The 19,141-nt window shown below is 45.2% G+C and overlaps 1 protein-coding gene across 3 annotated transcripts in view; it reads left to right on the plus strand.

The window, feature by feature from the left end:
- Nucleotides 1-19,141, plus strand: part of NRP2 (neuropilin 2) — a 117,587-nt gene that overhangs the window by 37,965 nt on the left and 60,481 nt on the right. For all 3 annotated transcript variants that reach the window (XM_077154815.1, XM_077154817.1, XM_077154818.1), the window contains exons 4-7: nucleotides 2,284-2,514; nucleotides 3,579-3,734; nucleotides 5,978-6,147; nucleotides 7,983-8,138. In XM_077154815.1, the coding sequence (XP_077010930.1) occupies nucleotides 2,284-2,514; nucleotides 3,579-3,734; nucleotides 5,978-6,147; nucleotides 7,983-8,138 (713 nt within the window). The remainder of the gene's footprint in view (nucleotides 1-2,283; nucleotides 2,515-3,578; nucleotides 3,735-5,977; nucleotides 6,148-7,982; nucleotides 8,139-19,141) is intronic.

Here is a 19,141-nt window from a genome sequence, read left to right on the forward strand (position 1 = left end):
TGCACGATTCTAATAGAGGGTTTGGCTTTTCTGCATAAAACACAAACTTGATAAAACCGTTTTTCCACATCATTCAAACCTATCCAAAAAATCCATCCATTTATAGTCATATGTCAGAGATACACACATTTTCATTATTAGTCTTGAAGTTTTGGGCCTCAAGTACCTAAGGGTGAAAATTCTTTCCAGTTGAATGCGGGCCCTCAGGACTCTGGAGACTGAGGGTGCTTTAGAATCTCACTTTCTCCACGCCTCTCTTGGACTTAGATGTCCACCGTGGAAACACCTGTCTCCCGTGAATTGGAGACGAAAGAAAGACTCCATCATAAAGACTCCACCCCTCGCCTTCGAAGAGAAAGACAATAGAGCAGACTGTAGGAGAGATGTCAGGATGCCTTTTCTAGCTCTCCAAACCAGTTGTGAAGAGAGTTAATCTCCTCCCAGCCTTGTGTGAGGCTCGGCTAAGTGGCTCACAAGAAGGCTGCCCAGCAGCCATAAACGCTAACCTTTTCAAAATTTTCCCAGCCTCCTGAAGACCTGCCAGCTGGCTTGGCTTTGCCGAATTGCCTCATTCTGGGCCATTGAGGAGGCCCACAGATGCTGGGGACCTGAGAATAAACAAAGCTGGGATAGAGGCTGCCCCAACTCCTCCCCCCAGCCTGCTTGACCTATGGGCCTGCCCTGCCACCCCACGGCCCCTGAATGATGGGGTACCCAGTCTCCCAGATGAGGCACTTAGAGAGCCTCAAAGGATCCGAGAAAAGGTTAGGTCTCACTCCTCGTGTGTCCCTGGTGTCCACCCTGCCATCCTGCAGCACTGGGTAGCAGGGTGGAGCTGACGGACGGCAGGTCGGAAGGGGATACTGGAATTTCCCGTCTTGTGCTGAGGGAAGCTGCCATCTCCCCCTCCCCCGCTTATTTGCATGGCACCTTTTCCAAGTCAGACGTTTGCAGCTTTCCAGAAAACCGTCATCAATAAAGAGCCTAGCGGAGCGGCCTGCTACAGGAGCCACGGATAAAGACATCGCTGCAGGCTAAGATCAGCATATTGACATCACACAGTTATATTTCAGTGCATCCCCAGAGGACACTTCCTGCCAGTAAACACCTGGTTTATTGAGTATTTCTGTGTGTTTTTTTTCCTTCACGTTTAAAGCGTATATTATTCTCCTCATACATCCTGCTACCATTTTTTTTTCCTTATCTGAACGCTACGAAATCAGTTCTAGTTGTGCAGCATTTGCCTTCACCCTGTGAGCTCGCGTCCGTCCTTGGCTTCCGTGGGGGCCGGGGGTCCAGGTTGTGATGTTCCCAGGACTTGTGGATCTGCCTTGGCCATCGGTGGCTTGGTGAAAGCACAATGACGGCCCTTCCGTAGGACTCCTGGAGGCGTGAGGAGACGCGGGGGCTGTGAGCCCCTGGCCCCTGCTGCTGTCCGGGCCTGCTCCAGAGGTGGGTGTGCGCCGCATTCAATGAGGACGCCTCCCGGAGTCCCGCGAAAGCAGGCACGAGAGCGGAGGAGAGATGCAAGGCCCTCCCCACCACAAAGGAACCAGAAGCCTTCCAAATGTCAATACACTGCTGCATTTTTCCAAACTTACTGCTGGAGCGGCCTTTAACATCCCACACGCCCTGCTGTGATCCACCGGCTAAAAACGCCAATTGTTAATTGTCCGACCACTACAGAGCAGCTCGTTTTAATACAGTCATGACATGAATGAGACCCAAGCTCCCCTTTGCCCCTCCCCTCAGGCACCTTGGATCTTGGAGGGAAAGGGGGCACTTAGTTGGCTGTGGTACAATAGGGGCCAGTGTTGAGGTCAGCAATAAATAAGGGGTGACATTGTTTTCCCTGCTGGCAATCAGCAAGTCTTCCTTAAGGATTGAAATAACTCACATTTCTGGAGCAAGCAGCTGAGTAATTGAGAAAGAAGACTCTGTTCCTCTTTTCAACATACTCAATCTCTCACTCTCTCTCTCTCTCTCTCACACACACACACCCCTCTCTACACACACACACTCCAAAGTCCTCAATTGCTGTTCTTACTCTAGTATGTAGAGCAAGCCAGCTGTGCTTCCCTAATTTCTATCCTGTAAAGAGACTGCCTTGAGGGTTTAAAATGTGGATGCAAAGAGTATGTTGCTTCAAAACCACTCCAGTGGAAACAAAAACTTCGTGAGTGGGGAGATTTGGGCCCAAACATTTAAATAACCCATGCATCAGAGGCTGCACAAAAAGACGTCTTTTACTTTGTTAGTGCTACAGTTCTCTTTTACAAACAGGCTCTGAAGATTGCTCGAAAAACTTCACAAGTCCCAACGGAACCATTGAATCCCCTGGGTTTCCTGAGAAGTACCCCCACAATTTGGACTGCACCTTTACCATCCTGGCCAAACCCAAGATGGAGATCATCCTGCAGTTTCTGACCTTTGACCTGGAGCATGACCCTTTGCAGGTGGGAGAGGGAGACTGCAAATATGATTGGCTGGACATCTGGGATGGCATTCCACATGGTAAGTGTTGTCACTGTCGCAGGGACACTTCTCAGTAGCTTGCCCTTTGCCAGCTCATTGCTTTTGGAACAATAAAGAACAAAGAGTTAAGTCCTGTAGGGTTTATAGGTGACCCATGATGACTTTTTATTCTTCTCCTTAACCAAAGGTGACTTGAAAGAAACTAGAGAGAGGCAATTTCCTTTCTTGGAAATTTTCTTTGGAAAAGGAGAGAAGACTGAGTAGCTACATGGATGGGAATGAGAGCCTATAGATGATAAACTTTCCATTCCAGGTTGTCAGGATTTCCACAGAAAGTGATTTGGCCACTTTTTTAAATCAACCCCAGTGCCCTAACAGGAGGACTCTAGAGCCAGGTCGACTAGATTTGAATCCTGGCTCTGCTATTTACAGCTGTAGAACCTCGGCTGTAATTAAGAAATTACTTAACCTATCTGTGACTTATCTAAGTTAGCTGTTATCACTGTCATTATTACTCTAATTATTATTTTTTTATGAATACAGCCATGGATGTGGAAAAGGTGCCTCACCCAAGGCCAAGAGGGACCTGTACTTCTAAAGTGGAGACCAATATAGGCCTTGGGTAGAGTCAGTACCAGCACAGAAATCAGTTTTTCATTTTTGTACACATTCTAAGTGTTTGCCATTGCAAGGAGGCTTGATGGCTAAACAAGAAGAGCTTTCTAGGGGAAAGCATGAGATTTAGTCAGAAAACCTGAATTTGAGTCCCAGCTGTGCTATTTTCGAGTTATAAGAACAATGGAAAGTCACATGACCTCACTGAGCCTCAATTCCTTCTGTAGAATGGCATTAAAATGACACCTTTCCTGCCCAATTCCTAGGGGTATGAGAACAAAGTGAGGCCATGTCAATAAAGTACTTTTAATGGTAGGGTAAAATATTGGACATTGTTCTTAAAAGATATCTTTGGTTGCTCTTTTTATATCAAGGAGGACAAAGGGCTGCTTTATTGAATGCCATGCAGTGGTGGGAGGGGAGAATGCATTGAATACAGAGCTTCACCTTTCTGATTCTGCCGAATTCTCTTTCTCCTGTGTGTCCAGTTGGCCCCCTGATTGGCAAGTACTGTGGGACCAAGACACCCTCTGAACTCCGTTCCTCGACGGGAATCCTCTCCCTGACCTTTCACACAGACATGGCGGTGGCCAAGGATGGCTTCTCTGCGCGTTACTATCTGGTTCATCAAGAGCCGCTGGAGAGTGAGTTGCCGGCGGCGGGGAGCCCTGTCCCATTCTTTCATCAGCCTTGTGAGAATGTGCAGGGAAACAGGGGCTGATCTGATCTGGGGTGGAAAGAGGAGATGGCAACTCTCCTGAATTTGCCGTGGCTCACAGCTCAAGGAGTGGGAGCCACATTCTCTTACTAGGAAGAGATTAGTGAGAAAAGAACATGGTGATTTGGATGCGGTACTTGTTTCTTTAAAAAAAAAAACTGTACAAAGAATTAGCTATTCCCTACAATGTTGAACCTTTCAACCACTAGGACAAAACTTTTTAAATTGACAGTTGCAGAATTCTGGAGTGTTGTTACATTTAGCTTTTGCTAGTGCAATTAGCAGTGTGTTTTGCATGATTCGTGATAAATCCTTGAATCATTAAAGAGAAATAAAAAAAAGAATTAGTTATTCCCAGGGTAAATCATGAGACCATCTCAAGCTTCAGTTTGCTCATATATGAATGAAAGGGAGAATAGTTAGGCTGAGCTGTATAGTGTCCCCTCCTGTGCTAACATTTTTTCAGTTGAGGGTCAGCTTTCCCCTTCTCCAAGCCTCAGTGGCCATTATCACAAAACAGAGTGATTTTAAACACCTCCCTCCCTCTATTTTTCTTTTTCTTTCTTTTTTTTTTGGATGTGCAACAACTGGCCCTGGGAAAAGGATAGTTTGCCTGGCTAGACTGGTACACCTTGGACGTTCACTTCATTCTCCCAATGAATATACATTTTTAAGCTTCTACAATGTACCCGTGCAAAGCATTGAAAAATGTAGCTCTCACCCAAGCTGTTAGGGAACTTGCTGTCTAGGCTATCAGACTCGGACCCTGGTCTCCCTCTTCAAATCAGGTCCTCTTCGACATGTGCTTCAAATATGCTCCCATCTCCACTGTAAATTCCCAAATGACAACTTTTAGAACCAAAGAACCACTTTAAGGATGATTAGAGCTATGGAAATGCAGCCAAGTTCGCAGGCAGCTCACCACATGCAGAACTATAGACACAGCAGCCAGGCCTGTAGGAAAGTTGCTGGGTTTTGTTTGGGGTTTTGCTTTTGTTTCTCCATCAAAGACCTCATGAAGACTGAGTGACAAAGCAACAGCACTGCAAATTGCACCAGACACTGTAAACAGCCAGTGCAGTCACTGAGCTAAAGAATAGATTTGATACCTTAAAAAGATTGTGGGTCCTTATCAGACACATGCACACACCAACACTGGTCAGTGTCCATGGTATCCATGGGAAGGACAGTGATTTAATCGATGACACAAGGCCAAAATAATTGACTTCTGGGTCTGTTTGTCCAGACAGGAGGTGCAGAGGTATATAGACTGATACACACATGCTCATAGAGAGGTCTCCAAAAGACAGGTATTTAGGCTTTATATACAGATATATCATTATTATTAGAGAAGTTATAGGTTTACAGAAAAATCATGCAGAAAATACAGAGTTCCATATAACCTCCTTCATACACACAGTTTCCCCTATTATTACCACTTGGCATTAGTGTGGTACCATTGTTAAAATTGACGGAAGAATATTATTATAATTATATTAACTGTAGTTCACAGGTTACATTAGAGTTCATGTTTGTCTTGTATAGTCCTATATTGTTGTTTTTTTAAGTTTTATTCTAGTTACATATATACAACCTAAAATTTCCCCTTTATATTCAAATATATAGTTCAGTGGTGTTCATTACATTCGCAATGTTGGGCTACCATCACCACCATCCATTACCAATGGTGTTTAGCTTTCAATGTCTGACTTCTGTGCCAGAACTCATGAGACAGTTGAATGAAAGAAAGAAAAAAGCGAAAGTGCCTTCTGGGTATTTATTAACAAGTCAGGCTTCCCATGATGTATTAGCCCACCCAAATTGCCATGAGTTTCTCTCCTGCTTACCTGCACCACAGTAATGGTGCATCTGGCATCCCTGAGCACCCATAGCCTGCAGCAGTCATGGTACTTCTGCTCTAGTTGGTATTTTTAATTTGCATTATGGTTTTTGTTTATCCACAGCCTGATTTCTCCAAAACCCTTCAGACAGAGAGATTGTCAAGCTCTCAGCCTTGGTGTAGTTTTTAAAATGTGTGTGTGTAATTAGGTGTTTAAGATAAGAGAATGCCTGCAAGGACTTGTCCCTAGAAAGGAGCAGCATTTTGTGGGTCTTCGGTATTTGAGGCTGAGAGGACTGACTTTGCCTTTGACCATTTCCATTCTGCAGACTTTCAGTGCAATGTTCCCCTGGGAATGGAGTCTGGCCGGATTGCTAATGAACAGATCAGTGCCTCATCTACATACTCAGATGGGAGGTGGACCCCTCAGCAAAGCCGGCTCCACGGTGATGACAATGGCTGGACCCCCAACTTAGATTCCAACAAGGAATACCTCCAGGTACTTATTTGCCTACCAGAGTATGTGTGGATGGTTGGGGGTGGGGGTGGGGTAGAGTTCCTCAACTAAAGTGGAAGAAAGGCACACAGAAATAAACCGCATACTTGAGAACTCTATTCCTTCCTTCATTCATTAAAAAATGTGTTCCAGGCAGAAATACATTCTGCTAGGCCATATGCTAAGCACTGGAATAAAATGAGTAAGCTGGACTCTGTCCCTGCCATAGTGAAGATTACCAGGCCTTGAAGAAGTTGGCTGACCAGGAGATGCTGTTTGCCCTTCTGCTATAGTTAGCCAAGGAATATTCTATAAACCATTCCAGATCTTCCTCATTCTTGGCATAAGGTAGCATCAAAGATTTGGCGGCGTCTTCCTAAGGGCAGACTTGTGGAGGTGTTAGCTGAGCATGGCAACTTCTCATGATCTTTGCTATTTGGAGAGAGCCATGCCAGGAAGCTCTTTTGCACATAAGTATCAGAATAACACATGGGAAAATGTCACTACCAGGAATGAAACTCAAATTACCCTGATGCTCTGCGGCATCTTTTCAGACTATTGTTTTGCTTTTCTTCTGAGTGAAGCTTGCAGCTCATACTAAATGAGCTTCCCTTGTAGTACAGACAGGTCCAGTTTCCATCCTCTGGGAAGAAGTAATCAGGAAAAGCAAATGGCCAGTTCCAGACTACAGCAACTACTGTTTTTATGACACACAACAGACAGCCTTATGACCCATTGGCAAGCCTATCCTAGCTCTGAAGTGATATAGTCACCTCTGTTCTAGAACAACATTACAGAGTAGACAACAGGAAAGGGAGAAAGATGACTTAGAAACTCTGGGGAGCCCACAGAGATCCTAGCAGCACAACTCCAAGGCTACTTGTCATTATCCTCTCTCTGCTTCTCCACAATCCTTCTCATCCTACAAAGCTTCCAGAAAGTTCTCCTTTATAATCATATGTTCTGAGGTATTCCAGTAATTATACTCCTTGTTTTTGGCCCTTAATCATATACTTTCTCTTATTGCTAGCCACGTATTTCTCAGCTACCCATTTTGGGCTTCTTTTGAATGCTTAAGAATTCTGGGCATGTTTCAAGTGGCCAATAAGGACCTGCAGAACTGGATCTTACCAGTATACTCCGGCTAAATTTTGGCTATACAAAAATTGCCATTAAGAAACTCTGTGGCCATTAAAGGAATAACATCCAACAGTTTCCAAATGGGTTTGGCATTGTGGAATGGGATGTGCCTCAAAATGTCGGTTCATAAGCCTAATTGCTTAGGCAGACTCTGCCTGCCCTTTGACCCTTTAGTGACCTGAGCAACTAAAAACACAATGGAGTTGAGGGGTCGAGGTGGGGGGAGGAGGAGGATATGCTGTGGTTTTTGCAACTAGGGCATCATAAGTGAATTGGATTGAATTGAACCAGATTGAAGTAGAGTGGATTGGATTGGATTTAGCCATTGTTCCTTTAAAACAGCATCTGCTTTCACCATCTAAGACTGGTCAGAGGTTAGTAAGAAGAGCTCTGGTAGTTCTGGATGGTCAATGATTCCTCTAAAATAAATTTAATACTGTCCATTCGGATTTGCCAAAAATAAATAAGGAAAAAGAAACAAAGACTCAAGCTACCTTTTTAAGGCATCCAATTTAGTGTCAGATAAGTTGAGTTTAGTTGTCCACTAGAATTGCAAACTGATACTGATTACAAATACAGCTGAGTGAATCACAGATTCAGTAAGCTAAGTGTGATGATGGTGTCCTTTGAAGAAAAAACAAGATGCTGCCCTGTGTTGGGAGTGGTGGGCCCCTTACTCACCCACCTCTCTTCCCCAGGTGGATCTACGCTTTCTAACTGTGCTCACAGCCATTGCAACACAGGGTGCGATTTCCAGGGAAACCCAGAATGGCTACTATGTCAAAACCTACAAGCTGGAGGTCAGCACTAATGGTGAAGATTGGATGATGTACCGGCATGGCAAAAACCACAAGGTAAATCCATCTTCCCATGTGAACAGCATTCTGAACCGGTGCACAAGGGGTGGGACAAAAGGAGCTTCAACCCAGGTCCACATGGGGGAGGAGGCCTCGTTTAGTGAGGCTCAGATAATGGATGGAGGCAAGGGAGATGCTTGCCCTGAAAATATTCTTTCTTAGGGTAAAGTGATTGGAAAACGCCATTTCTTGACAGCCTGGCTGCTGTTGCATCTTGCACAGCAGTGAGAGAGAGCTTGCAGTGTGTTCTCTGACTGCAAATGAAGGAGAAAATGCTTTCCCAGTCCGTGTCTCCTCATACAGGATTCATTGAGCATTTATGGCCTGAGTCCCTTCCACATGCTGGGTTAACAATCACAAAACCGCATGAAACTGCAGTTCAGGAGTAACCGAGGTCTGGAAATGAAAGGGCACAAATCCTGAGAGGGAATCACAATGTCCTGGAGGAGAAAGAGGACAATAAATAATGAGGGGAAATTCGGTTTGTTGGGGAGATGGGTTCTGAACCGGCAATCGGGCTTGGTGGTGAGGCATTGCGTTCTCTCGGCTGGAGCCTTCAGTGTCTGCGGCTCCCAGAGGAGAGGTCCATGGGGTGCCGGGGGGCCTTGTTGTGCCTATGGAGGAATGTCTGGCCCTTAAGACACATGGCATTGCGGTGGTAAAAGGGCCTGCAGCTGGCACCGATGATGTGCTGGTTGTACGGTTCATGCAGCAAATGGGGGGCTCACTAGAAATAGCAGGTGATGTCCCCTGGGCAGGGGACATCTGTGAGGGGGCCACGAAGGTCTCTGCAGGCAGACTCCCAAGGCTGGGAGGAGATTGGTGACATGTGCATTTTCAGGAACTGTTCCTCCTTCTGGGAAGGGGGTTGGGGAGGAAGAACAAGGGTCTCTCCTTTTTGGAGTCACAGTTTTCCACCAGGGCCCTGGTCTGTCATGTTGAAGTATCAAAAGGGCTGCGGGTGGCCAAGCCTGGAGGTGCCAAACACCCTTTCCAAAGGGACTGTCCTCGGATCCCATCACCGCCTCACAGCAGCTTACTCCTTAATATTATTATTTTTTATTGAGAAATATCCACACACATACAGGCCAACCATACTATGCAATCAGTGGCTCACAATATCATCACATAGTCGTGTATTCTTCACCATGATCATTTTTAGAACATCTGCATCATTCCAGAAAAAGAAATTAAAAGAAAAGAAAAAGAACTCATGCATCCCATGCCCCTTACCCCTCCCTTTCATTGATGCACAGTATTTCAATTCATGGCAGCTTACTCCTGCTGATACAACTGAAGATCTGGGAACCAGGGCTGAGTTGTGCTGTGAGCACCGCCTCGCTCAAGGAAATGTGAATTTTTAAAGGGGTAGATTGTTTTAGAAGAATTAAAATCACCATACTAGCATGGCACCATTTGTCTGAAAACCACGGTTTCTAGATATTAGCAGATATCAAAAGGAAAAATTTCCCCATTTCACAGATGAAGAGAGTGAGGTACTTAATAATGGAAAGACTTCTCAACTGGGCATGTTGGGCCCGGTCCCATTTCTCACTGACTGTATTTCAGGGAGACGTGCAGTACCCCGGCTGGGAATGGCAAGCCCAGATCGCAGGAGGGTGCCGGGGGCCCTGCAGGTCAAGTCCTCATCCACCCCTCACCTTTTCCCTCATCTTTCTCTCTCCACCCACCCTGTTCAGTAAATAGACTGGTAGAGCCCAGACACTCAGCGGGGCAGGCGAGGGCCGGCCACTGGATGGGGTGGGGCCTGGGGAGAAGAGGGAATTCCACCTGACTGCCTCCCTCTCCAGGCTCAATGACTAAGCAGCGCTGGCCAGGGGGATACTGTAGCATAAGCTGATTTTAAAAGCACGCAGATGGACTAGGATGCTATTTAAAACACCATTTGTAGGAAATCTGCTTTTGGAAATACCTTAGCATTGCACATTTTGATAGAATGCTGTCTTCCCTGGCTTTATTTGGGTATTCGTTCTGCAGGGAAGATATTCCTGAGAATTGAATTTAGCTTTATGGTTTCCTTCAGAATCATTCTTCTCAAACATTTTCATATAGAATACTCCCTCTCTCCTCTTCTTATCTTTGGCCAAATTTCTTTCCCTAGCAGCCGAGGGGTAACTTGGGTTTTTTGTTTTGGTTTGTTTGGGTTTTTTTGTAAGTTTCTCAGTCTTATCTAAATAGTGGGAGCTGGGATGGAAGAAAAGCCCATTCTGTCCCCATTAGAAATTCATTCTCTGGGGACCTAGAAGGAGGCAGGAAACTGGAGATTAGGATTTGGTCCCCACATGCTCCCTCGCCCCGCGGCAGGTGTGACGGGCAATGGGGGAGCCCTGCCCAGTCCTCCCCTCAAAGGGTGATCCCGTCCCCTCGGTCAGCGCATCCCCCAGATGTCTGTATTTAATGTACTGACTCGGCCGGCCGTGTTCACAGTGAGCCAGTGCGGAGCTCTGCACTGTTCGGGTTGAAATAGTTGAGTGAACCGTGCCAAATAGATTTGTCAAGTCTGCCGCAGTTTGATTTGATGCCACAAGGGGAGGCGGGGGCGGTGGGGGAGATGGGGCAGTGGGCGGGAGACTTCGTCTACGCCGGTGCCACCAGGAGGTGCCCTTTGTAGCTGCTGGACGGTGGGCGCTGTGCCAAGCTAACCGGTGCTGAGTGGTGGGCTTGCAAGGGAAACTCAGACAGCAGGAGCTATGAGGAAAGCCAAGCAGGGATGCAGGGATGCAGGCAGCAGCCTGTTCTGCTCTGTGGCGCGGAAGAGAGGTTTTAAAACACCGGTCCAACACAGGGGGTGCAAAGAGGGGAATATGACGTTTGGGGCAGCAGTGTGGGAACTTGATTTCAATTCCCCAGTCACTGTCAACACCATTGCAGTGTACCAAGAACCAGGGACTTGGGGGAATCAGAGAAAAACAAGATTAATGCACGCTTAAGGTGGTAGGGGATGGCGGTGGTATTTTCTTGCAGAAACATTCTTTACAATTTGAATGCAGGCTAGGCTAAGGTGAGGCCTAGGCCCCTGGGAGAATGTCTTCGGTCTTGCTGCCAGCATAGGATAAAGATTAGAAAACGCTTCTGCAGCTTCTTCTTAGTAGTCTCTTTCCATTCAACAGGTAATTGTGAGGCTGCCTATGAGAAAGGCAAGTCTACTGTTGCCAGAATATTGAAACCTCCTCCTGGCAAAATGCAGCTCAGTTATGCAGGCCACATGGACTGCACATCCCCCAAATTCTTATCCAATCCCACATGTCACCAATATGGAACCTATGATTTTTATATAGGGCGGGCCCTCCTAATCCATATTTATGGCGTAACCACAAGGCAGAGAGCTCATTCCCCTGACAGAACCCAGTTCCAACCCATGTGCTCACTTAGATTATACAAATTGCTTTACATACGTTTCTCTAGAAACCACAGGCAGAAACTACTGCTTTTGGTTTCACCAGCTGTATTAGCAACACACCAGATGCAGACGGAGAGCTGTTAATACAATAGGTGAAATTCATGTGTGTGTGAATAATTACATAGGCAGTAAATTAGGGATGCGAATACCAAGAGACATGTGGAGAAAAATGGGAAGATCTCAAAGGCATGAGGCCTGAGTTCAGGTCCTGCCTCCCCCTGAGATGGTGCTTCCGGGCATGTGTGCTGGAAGGACAGGCTGTTCTTGAGGGATGGTACCGTGCCTAGTGGCAGGACAGGAGACGGGACCCCAGAGGGGCCATCAGTTTCTACGTCTAAGCAAAAGCTCTTAGTCTTCTTTCCTTTCTTTGCTAAACACGGGCATCTACCTTGTTGACATAATTCTCATTACTGGACTGTTCTAATTAGATGTTCAAACTAAGGTACGCATTTTCATGGAGAGCCTCTGCTGTAACAGAGATCTGAAGGCAAGCCGTGCTTGCACAGCATGGCTCAGAAAGTTGAGTCCAGCATTTTGGAGTTTGAGCTTCATCCTAGAATCAGGATGATGTTAAGTTGGGAGAAGTTGCTGTTTGCTTGATTTGGTCACATCCGTTTAAAGCATCACCTTCCTTGAAAAATCCTCTCTCCTGTGTTTATATTGTAATCAGAAACAAATAATTTTATACTCCATTTGAGAGTTTACCACTCTGTGAAAGTATCAGAGACTTGGGAGGTGAGAGAGTGGTATCAGAAACCCTAACCCCCGAATCTGGTGGTTAATGTTTAGAGCCACATGACTTCTATTTTCAGAGCTTGGATGGTGTACCACATGACCCTGGAAATTTCTCGTAACTGCTCCATGCCTCAGTGTTTCTGTATGCCCGAATGGAATGGTGCTTCAGCAGCTACTGGCAAAGCATCTTAAGTTCTGTGGATGGAAGGCTCTCTGCAGATATAATTAATGTATTAGCCCCACAATCTCTTCTTTAGCAGAAGCAAGTTATCAATTTAAAAAGTAACAAGGGCCCATGGGACATTTATCTGCCTCTTTTAAAATCATAGGTCTGGAAGGGACTGTGATAAGTCATCCAGGCCTTTCCCCTGTGTCTGACGAGACCTGTCAGAGCTGCCTCAGATAAATGTCACCCCTCCCAGCCTCACTCTTCCATTAGGGAAGAAATTATTCCGTCAATTAATAATTCAAGTTTTCAAACTAAACGTTTTTTTTTTCTTTACTTCCTGGGGGATGACTCGCTTCTCCTTATCCCTTTTATTGCCGTAATTTCATTTGTCCCATCTAAGAATAGGACAACAATTCAAACCATCAGCTGGGAATGGGCATCACCCTTCAGAAGCCAGAGATACGACTGCATCGTCTCACCACGGTTATGTATGATCTGAAGAGGGCGTATGCCCGTCCCCAGCTAAAGTCCCACCGCTTATCTGCCCCCCCATTATAATGAAGAATCCAGTGCCCTGGATAATTACATTTGCCCCTTGTCCATTTACTATAGGATGAGCTCAGACCTTTAGCCTCTCCACTTAGGAAGCTCAAGGGAAAATTTCATTATACATAAGCTTGGGACCTTTTCTCTATCAGGCTCCTGTGGCTGGTTTCACCCAGGTCCCTTGGGTGCCGAATCATACCCAGGAACTGAGGTCAGCCTCTCTGGCACCCGCAGCCCTGATGCTAAGTTCCCTGTGCTCCCTGGGCGCACACTCAGTGGGATAGATCAAAGAAGGGAGTCGGGGTGCTGCTGCGTCTGTGGAAACAGCTCTCCCTGCTCCACCCCCGGCATACCTAGGTGAGCGCTGGCATGAAAACCTCACCTGGGTAATCCTCATGCTCTTCACTGTCACCAGTTCCCTGCTCTGTGGTTTGCTGAGATTCCACCTGGAAGAGGGGCACAGGTGTCAGATATGCTCGGAAACCGCGTTCCCTGTACCCTCCGCTCACTGCTGCCCCACCTGGGAGTTCAAGTTACCTCCTCAAAAAAGGTTGAAATGTCTGTTCTAGGAGGTTGGTCGGGTGATAGGTCCCTTTCTCCTCCACCTTTATGGGACACTCCCATCCATGTCTGTCCTTGCTCGGAGGCCACCCTTCCCCTCCAGCCCCAAATCCCTGAACTGTCTTCCTCCCCTCTCCTCCCTGATGCCTTCCTGTCTCAGCTTCTGAAACCCTAATCCTGTTAGTGTGCTGTGTTCTCGGGCTCAGCGTCTCGATGGGGGTAACATAATCCTGCAGCAAATCTGGCGGGCCCCACAAGGCGCACACGGATGGGGAGGTAACACCGCACCCACTCCTCCCCCACCCCAGAAAGAAACGGGGCCCCCCACCCCCCCCACCTTGCACCCGTGACACCCTCCTGCACCTCTACGTCTTCATGTCAGGAAAACTGCTTGATGACAAAAACAGCCCTGAATTAGAGGAGGAGGAAAGAGGAGGTCATCACGGTCAGGAATGAGCATTTCATTGTTAGGGAGCTTTCCTCGCCCTACCCCCACTCCTCCCTCCCCTAAGCTCACTCACTCTCTCTTTCTTTCTCTTGCTCTCTCATCTATATACATACACGCATATAGACACATCCCTTCTGACTCTGCATCTGGCTAAGTTCCCACATCCACTAGAATGAAAGCAGCTTTAATTTTTTATTTTTTTGGTATGATCTTTAAGGAGGAGTTTGAAGGGAGAAATGTCAGACCCATGATTTACACACAGGAAAAAAAAAATGCCCATTACTTTAACATCATTCTCCCCTGGTGCAACAACACCCACCCTTACCCCCTCCTGTTTGGTGCAACAAATTAATTAAGTAGGATGGCATTCATTGATTAACAATTTATTTCTACGTGTAGACTCAATAGCTGGCAGTAGCAAAAATGCAAGGGAAAGGGGTGGGAGAGGAAGGACAGGCCCTCAGTTCCGCAGTCAGAACGAGCCAGTACTGTTGATTCTGAGACAAATTTTTAAAATATGCTGCTGGTTTCCCCGCTCCGTCCCTGCCACCTTTCTTTTCGGCCTCCTTTGTTCTCCGCCTCCTTGAGTGTCTGTGCCAAGTAGATTGAAAAGGAGAACTTTGGATGCAATGAAACATTTATTAGTGGAGAGAAATATTTATTTTTAAAAAGAAGAAGAAGTTCTCATGCACAAGTTCAACCTCAGGGCTCTAGCACTGTACTGTCTTTGAAAAAATTTCCTGCTTTCTTTGCAGTCCCTGGAGCTGGCTGCGTTCAGATATTTACAGCAAAATAGAAATAAACTGTGGGTCACCCCGCAGGTAATGATGAGACAGGCGTGTGCAGATGGAATACTGAAGCCTCACTCAGGTGGGAGGCAGGGCACATAATGAGAGGCTGCCTCTGTCTACCAGAAGCTCACCTCATTTAGGAAGGTTATGCAGTGAGGTGATACTGTGATCTCGCCTCGGAGGAGCTTGAAAACTTTGACAGATATCCTCACTTTGCCCCCTGAAGCAGGGATGGTGACAGGTACCATCTCTACTGTCCTAGGCACTTGGATGTTGATGGCAAAGATTAATAAATGTATAAGAAAGGAATTTAGGCCAGGCAGTAAAGCCCCCTCAATAGAGGACGGCCACAACTCTCACTGTTCTCAGCAGAACAGAAGTGACTGCACAGTCTTTTAAAAAGCATTCAAGTTGGGGTCAGCAAGGGAGAGGAAGCTGCATCTAGAAGGGGGTGAGAGACAGAGAATGGAGGACCTCAAGCCATCAGTGATGCTCTCAGGCTAGATGGTTTTTACTAGAATATGCATTATTTTCCTTTATTTTATGTTATGGTATATAGTCCATTCCCTATGGATTCACAGACATGATCAAAGCATCTTGGTTTTCTTTTCCTGGGGGGTGTCAACAAAACAAAACTGGGATGTTGAATAGCAGCTGATTTAATTGGCAGGTGCCATCTCCCCATCAGAGGTAGAGATCAGAAAATCCAGGAGATGCTGCTGGTTTTCAGATTCTCTTTTACGGAACATAAACCAAAGTCCTCATGAATCAACTGGAAAATGTTAGATAACATTCAGGATTCAGCAAGGCACCAAAGAGACTATCCAGACCACTTTGTGCCCTGATTTTTTAAAAAAAATTTTGTTTACTGAGATGAACTTGAGGAAACCTTTGTGTTCAACATAGCTTCCTTTTTAACAACAAACACACACATAGAAACACATTTATATAGTAATTACAAAATAGCCAGTACTGCCCCCATCTCTTTTTTTATCACAATTGACTTAATTTTCTTTTTTGTGAAAAAATAACAAATGTACGAAAAGCAATAAATTTCAAAGCACATTGCAACAAATAGTTGTAGAACAGATTTCAGAGTTTGGTGTGGGCTACAATTCCACAATTTTAGGTTTTTACTTCTAGCTCCTCTAAGATACTGGAGACTAAAAGAAATATCAATATAGTGATTCAGCAGTCATAGTCATGTGTTAAGTCCTACTTTCTCTGTATAACGCCACCATCCCCATCTTTCTCCCACTCTAGGAATATTTGGGCTATACCCATTCTAACTTTTTCATGTTCGAAGGAGCAGTCAATAATATGGGATGGGGGATGGGACTAGCTGATGTTCTGGAAGGGCTGGCCCCTCTGCCTTTCAGGACATATCTGGTCTGGGGACCTATCTGGAAGTTGCAGGTTTCTGGAAAGTTACCCTAGTGCATGGAACCTTTGCAGAATCTTATATAATGCCCTAGGTGTTCTTTAGGATTGGCAGGAATGGTTTTGGTTGGGGTTTGGCAAGCTATGATAGGTAGCAATGTCTAACTGAAGCTTGCGTGAGAGTGACATCCAGCGTAGCTTCTCAACTCCATTTGAACTCTATTAGCCACTGATACTTGATTAGTTATACTTCTTTCCCCCTTTTTGGTCAGGATGACATTGTTGATCCCACAGTGCCAAGGCTGGCCTCATCCCTAGGAGTCATTTCATGCCTCCAGGGAGAGCTTCACCCCTGGATGTCATGTCCCATGTAGAGGGAAGGGCAATGATGTCACTCGGAGAGTTGTGTCCCCATCTCTTAAGAAAACTAGTTTCACCTTGAATACGCTCTTGGTTTTTCTTTGAGTGGTAAAGTAACTGTGTTAGTTTGAAAAAGTTGCTGAAATGTGACATACCAGAAATGGAATGGCTTTTATTTGCAAGTTTCTAATTCTAAGGCTATAAAAATGTCCAGATTAAGGCACGGCTTTAAAAATATCCAAATTAAGGCATACAGAGGAAGATACCTTGGTTCAAGGAGGCTGATGATGTTCAGGGTTTTTCTCTGAGCCAGAAAGGCACATAGACGTATGCTAACTTTTTCCCCAGCTTCTTGTTTCATGAAGTTCCCCTGGGGGTGTTTTCCTTCTGCACCAAAGGTCTCTGACTGTGGGTTCTGTTGGTCCTTCTGGCTCTAAAGCTTTTTCTGAAATGGTTCCTTCTTGAAGGGCTCCAGTAAACAACCCCACCTTGAATGGGTGGAGACACGTCTCCATGCAACCCATCTGTATTAGCTAAGGTTCTCTAGAGAAACAAAATCAGCAGGAGATATCTGTAGATATAAAATTTATAAAAGCATCTCACTTAACCGTGAGAATGTGGAGTCCAGAGTCTGTAGGACAGGCTGCAAGCTGGCAACTCTGGTGAAGGTCCTCAAGGAACTCTCAGGAGAAAAACAGCATCACAGTCCTCATTTTTCTAACTGATCACATTGTCGTAGATCATATATATCACTACCTTCTTCCACTCCCCATTCCATGTTCCCTTTACCTGCAGCAAACACTTCAGCTGGACATGATTCTTTGCCTGGTGGTGTGACCCAAACCTTCATTCCTGAAGTTTCAGAGCCATTGGTAGTCCTGCCTGGATTGGGGTGTTGCAGTTTTCCATTGACTTTAATCACAGGGCATGGTAGTACTCAGAGACTCCTTAGGGGGTCTCCTATATTCCAGAAAAACTCTTCTTCACCTCCATTATATAGTTGCAGTCCTATTTCCCCCCTGATAGTCAGGGTCAATCACCCCAACCAGTAAAGTAATCCCCTTCTTGGCTTGTTGATCCAGCGGCATGAGTAGCCCAAAGTGACCAGGTGGCAGTCTTAGATTCCATTTCAATGGAATCATTGTTGTTTCTCCTGATGGAAGCACTCCCCCTTCAAGTTTCCAACCTATAGTACTAAATAAGGATTAGAAGAAACCGTTGCTCCCACAGGACTGATAGGATTAAAACATGGCTTTTCTAGGGTACATAAATCTTTTCAAAACAGCACACCATCTAATCAAAAATTACCACCCACAATTGGGTGGGTCATACCTCCATAGAAACAATAAAAAAGATCCTACCCAGCAATACTGAATGAGGATTAAAGGACATGGCTTTTCTAAGGTGCACAGTAGCTTCAAACCAGCACAGTAACCAATTTAGACATTTTTCATTTTAAAGTCAATAAAAATGTATGTCCTCTGAGAACTTCCAACTTTAAAAGCAGATCTTAAAATTTGATCATCATGTTTTATAAATTCCTATCTGTGTGTAATATACACTGACAGTCCATTGATACATGTTAGCCTTGAGGACATCTCACTGCAAAGTTATGGCCTAAGTATTTGGCCTTGAGGTGGGACTTGGGAGCCAATGACTTTCAGAACTTGAACCTCCCAATTATTTGAGGCTTAGCTTCTACTCCAGCACTTATTCTTGGTTGCCCAGGCATTGGAGCCAGCAGGAGGGCTGGTAAACTTTAGGCTATCTTAAAGCTTGTTATCAAAAACTTTATTTTCCTGAAGGAGAAACTAAGGTATCTAAGACTTATTGATTTACCTAAAATGATTCAGTGAGTCGACAGGGAATAGGGAATAAAACCAATTTCCTGGCATCATTTCCCATGCACACAGCCCCTTACTTTGCAATGCTTGGACTGGAAGCCAAGAATCCATCTCAGGGAATTTGATCAGAAAACATACGAAGGGTGATTCGGAAACCACAGAAGCATTGAGAAAGTCATAAAGATATATAATATATAATGGCATCTACCAACTATAAATAGGGAGATGCAGGGAGAAAAACAGAGACCTTGTAAATCCATTGGGTCAGGAGAAATAGAAACTTTTTAATATTTCATTAAAAATGGATTTTCATAAATTGCACTTTGATATCTTTGGGCGCAAGACAATAAATATGTAAGGACTAGGGCGTTATTCATTACTCTTTGTTATTAATAATTTGAATTGTTATTGAACCAACACATCAACAAGGTATATTCTCCCCATGAGTGGAGCACTCACAATGCATTTGGGCACTATTTGAAGTATATAAAAAACCACAGCACTTGTCTACAGAAGCACTTAGGCTATAAGGGACAATGTGTAACTAAAATGCCCCTGTTAGAAAGTGGACATTCTTGGGGCTGCTCAGTGGTGTTTTTCTTGTTTTGTTTTGTTTTCCCTACCATGCCACACCTGCAGTGTGGGGGTGTGAGAAACATTTTAAAAAGTAAGGTGGGGCTCCTTCAGCAAGAAGTCCAGAGAGCAGATAGGAACACAAGGTCAAATGAAAACAGGAAACCAAGAA

Source organism: Tamandua tetradactyla, chromosome 3, assembly GCF_023851605.1.
Source record: "Tamandua tetradactyla isolate mTamTet1 chromosome 3, mTamTet1.pri, whole genome shotgun sequence".
Lineage (NCBI taxonomy): Eukaryota > Metazoa > Chordata > Mammalia > Pilosa > Myrmecophagidae > Tamandua > Tamandua tetradactyla.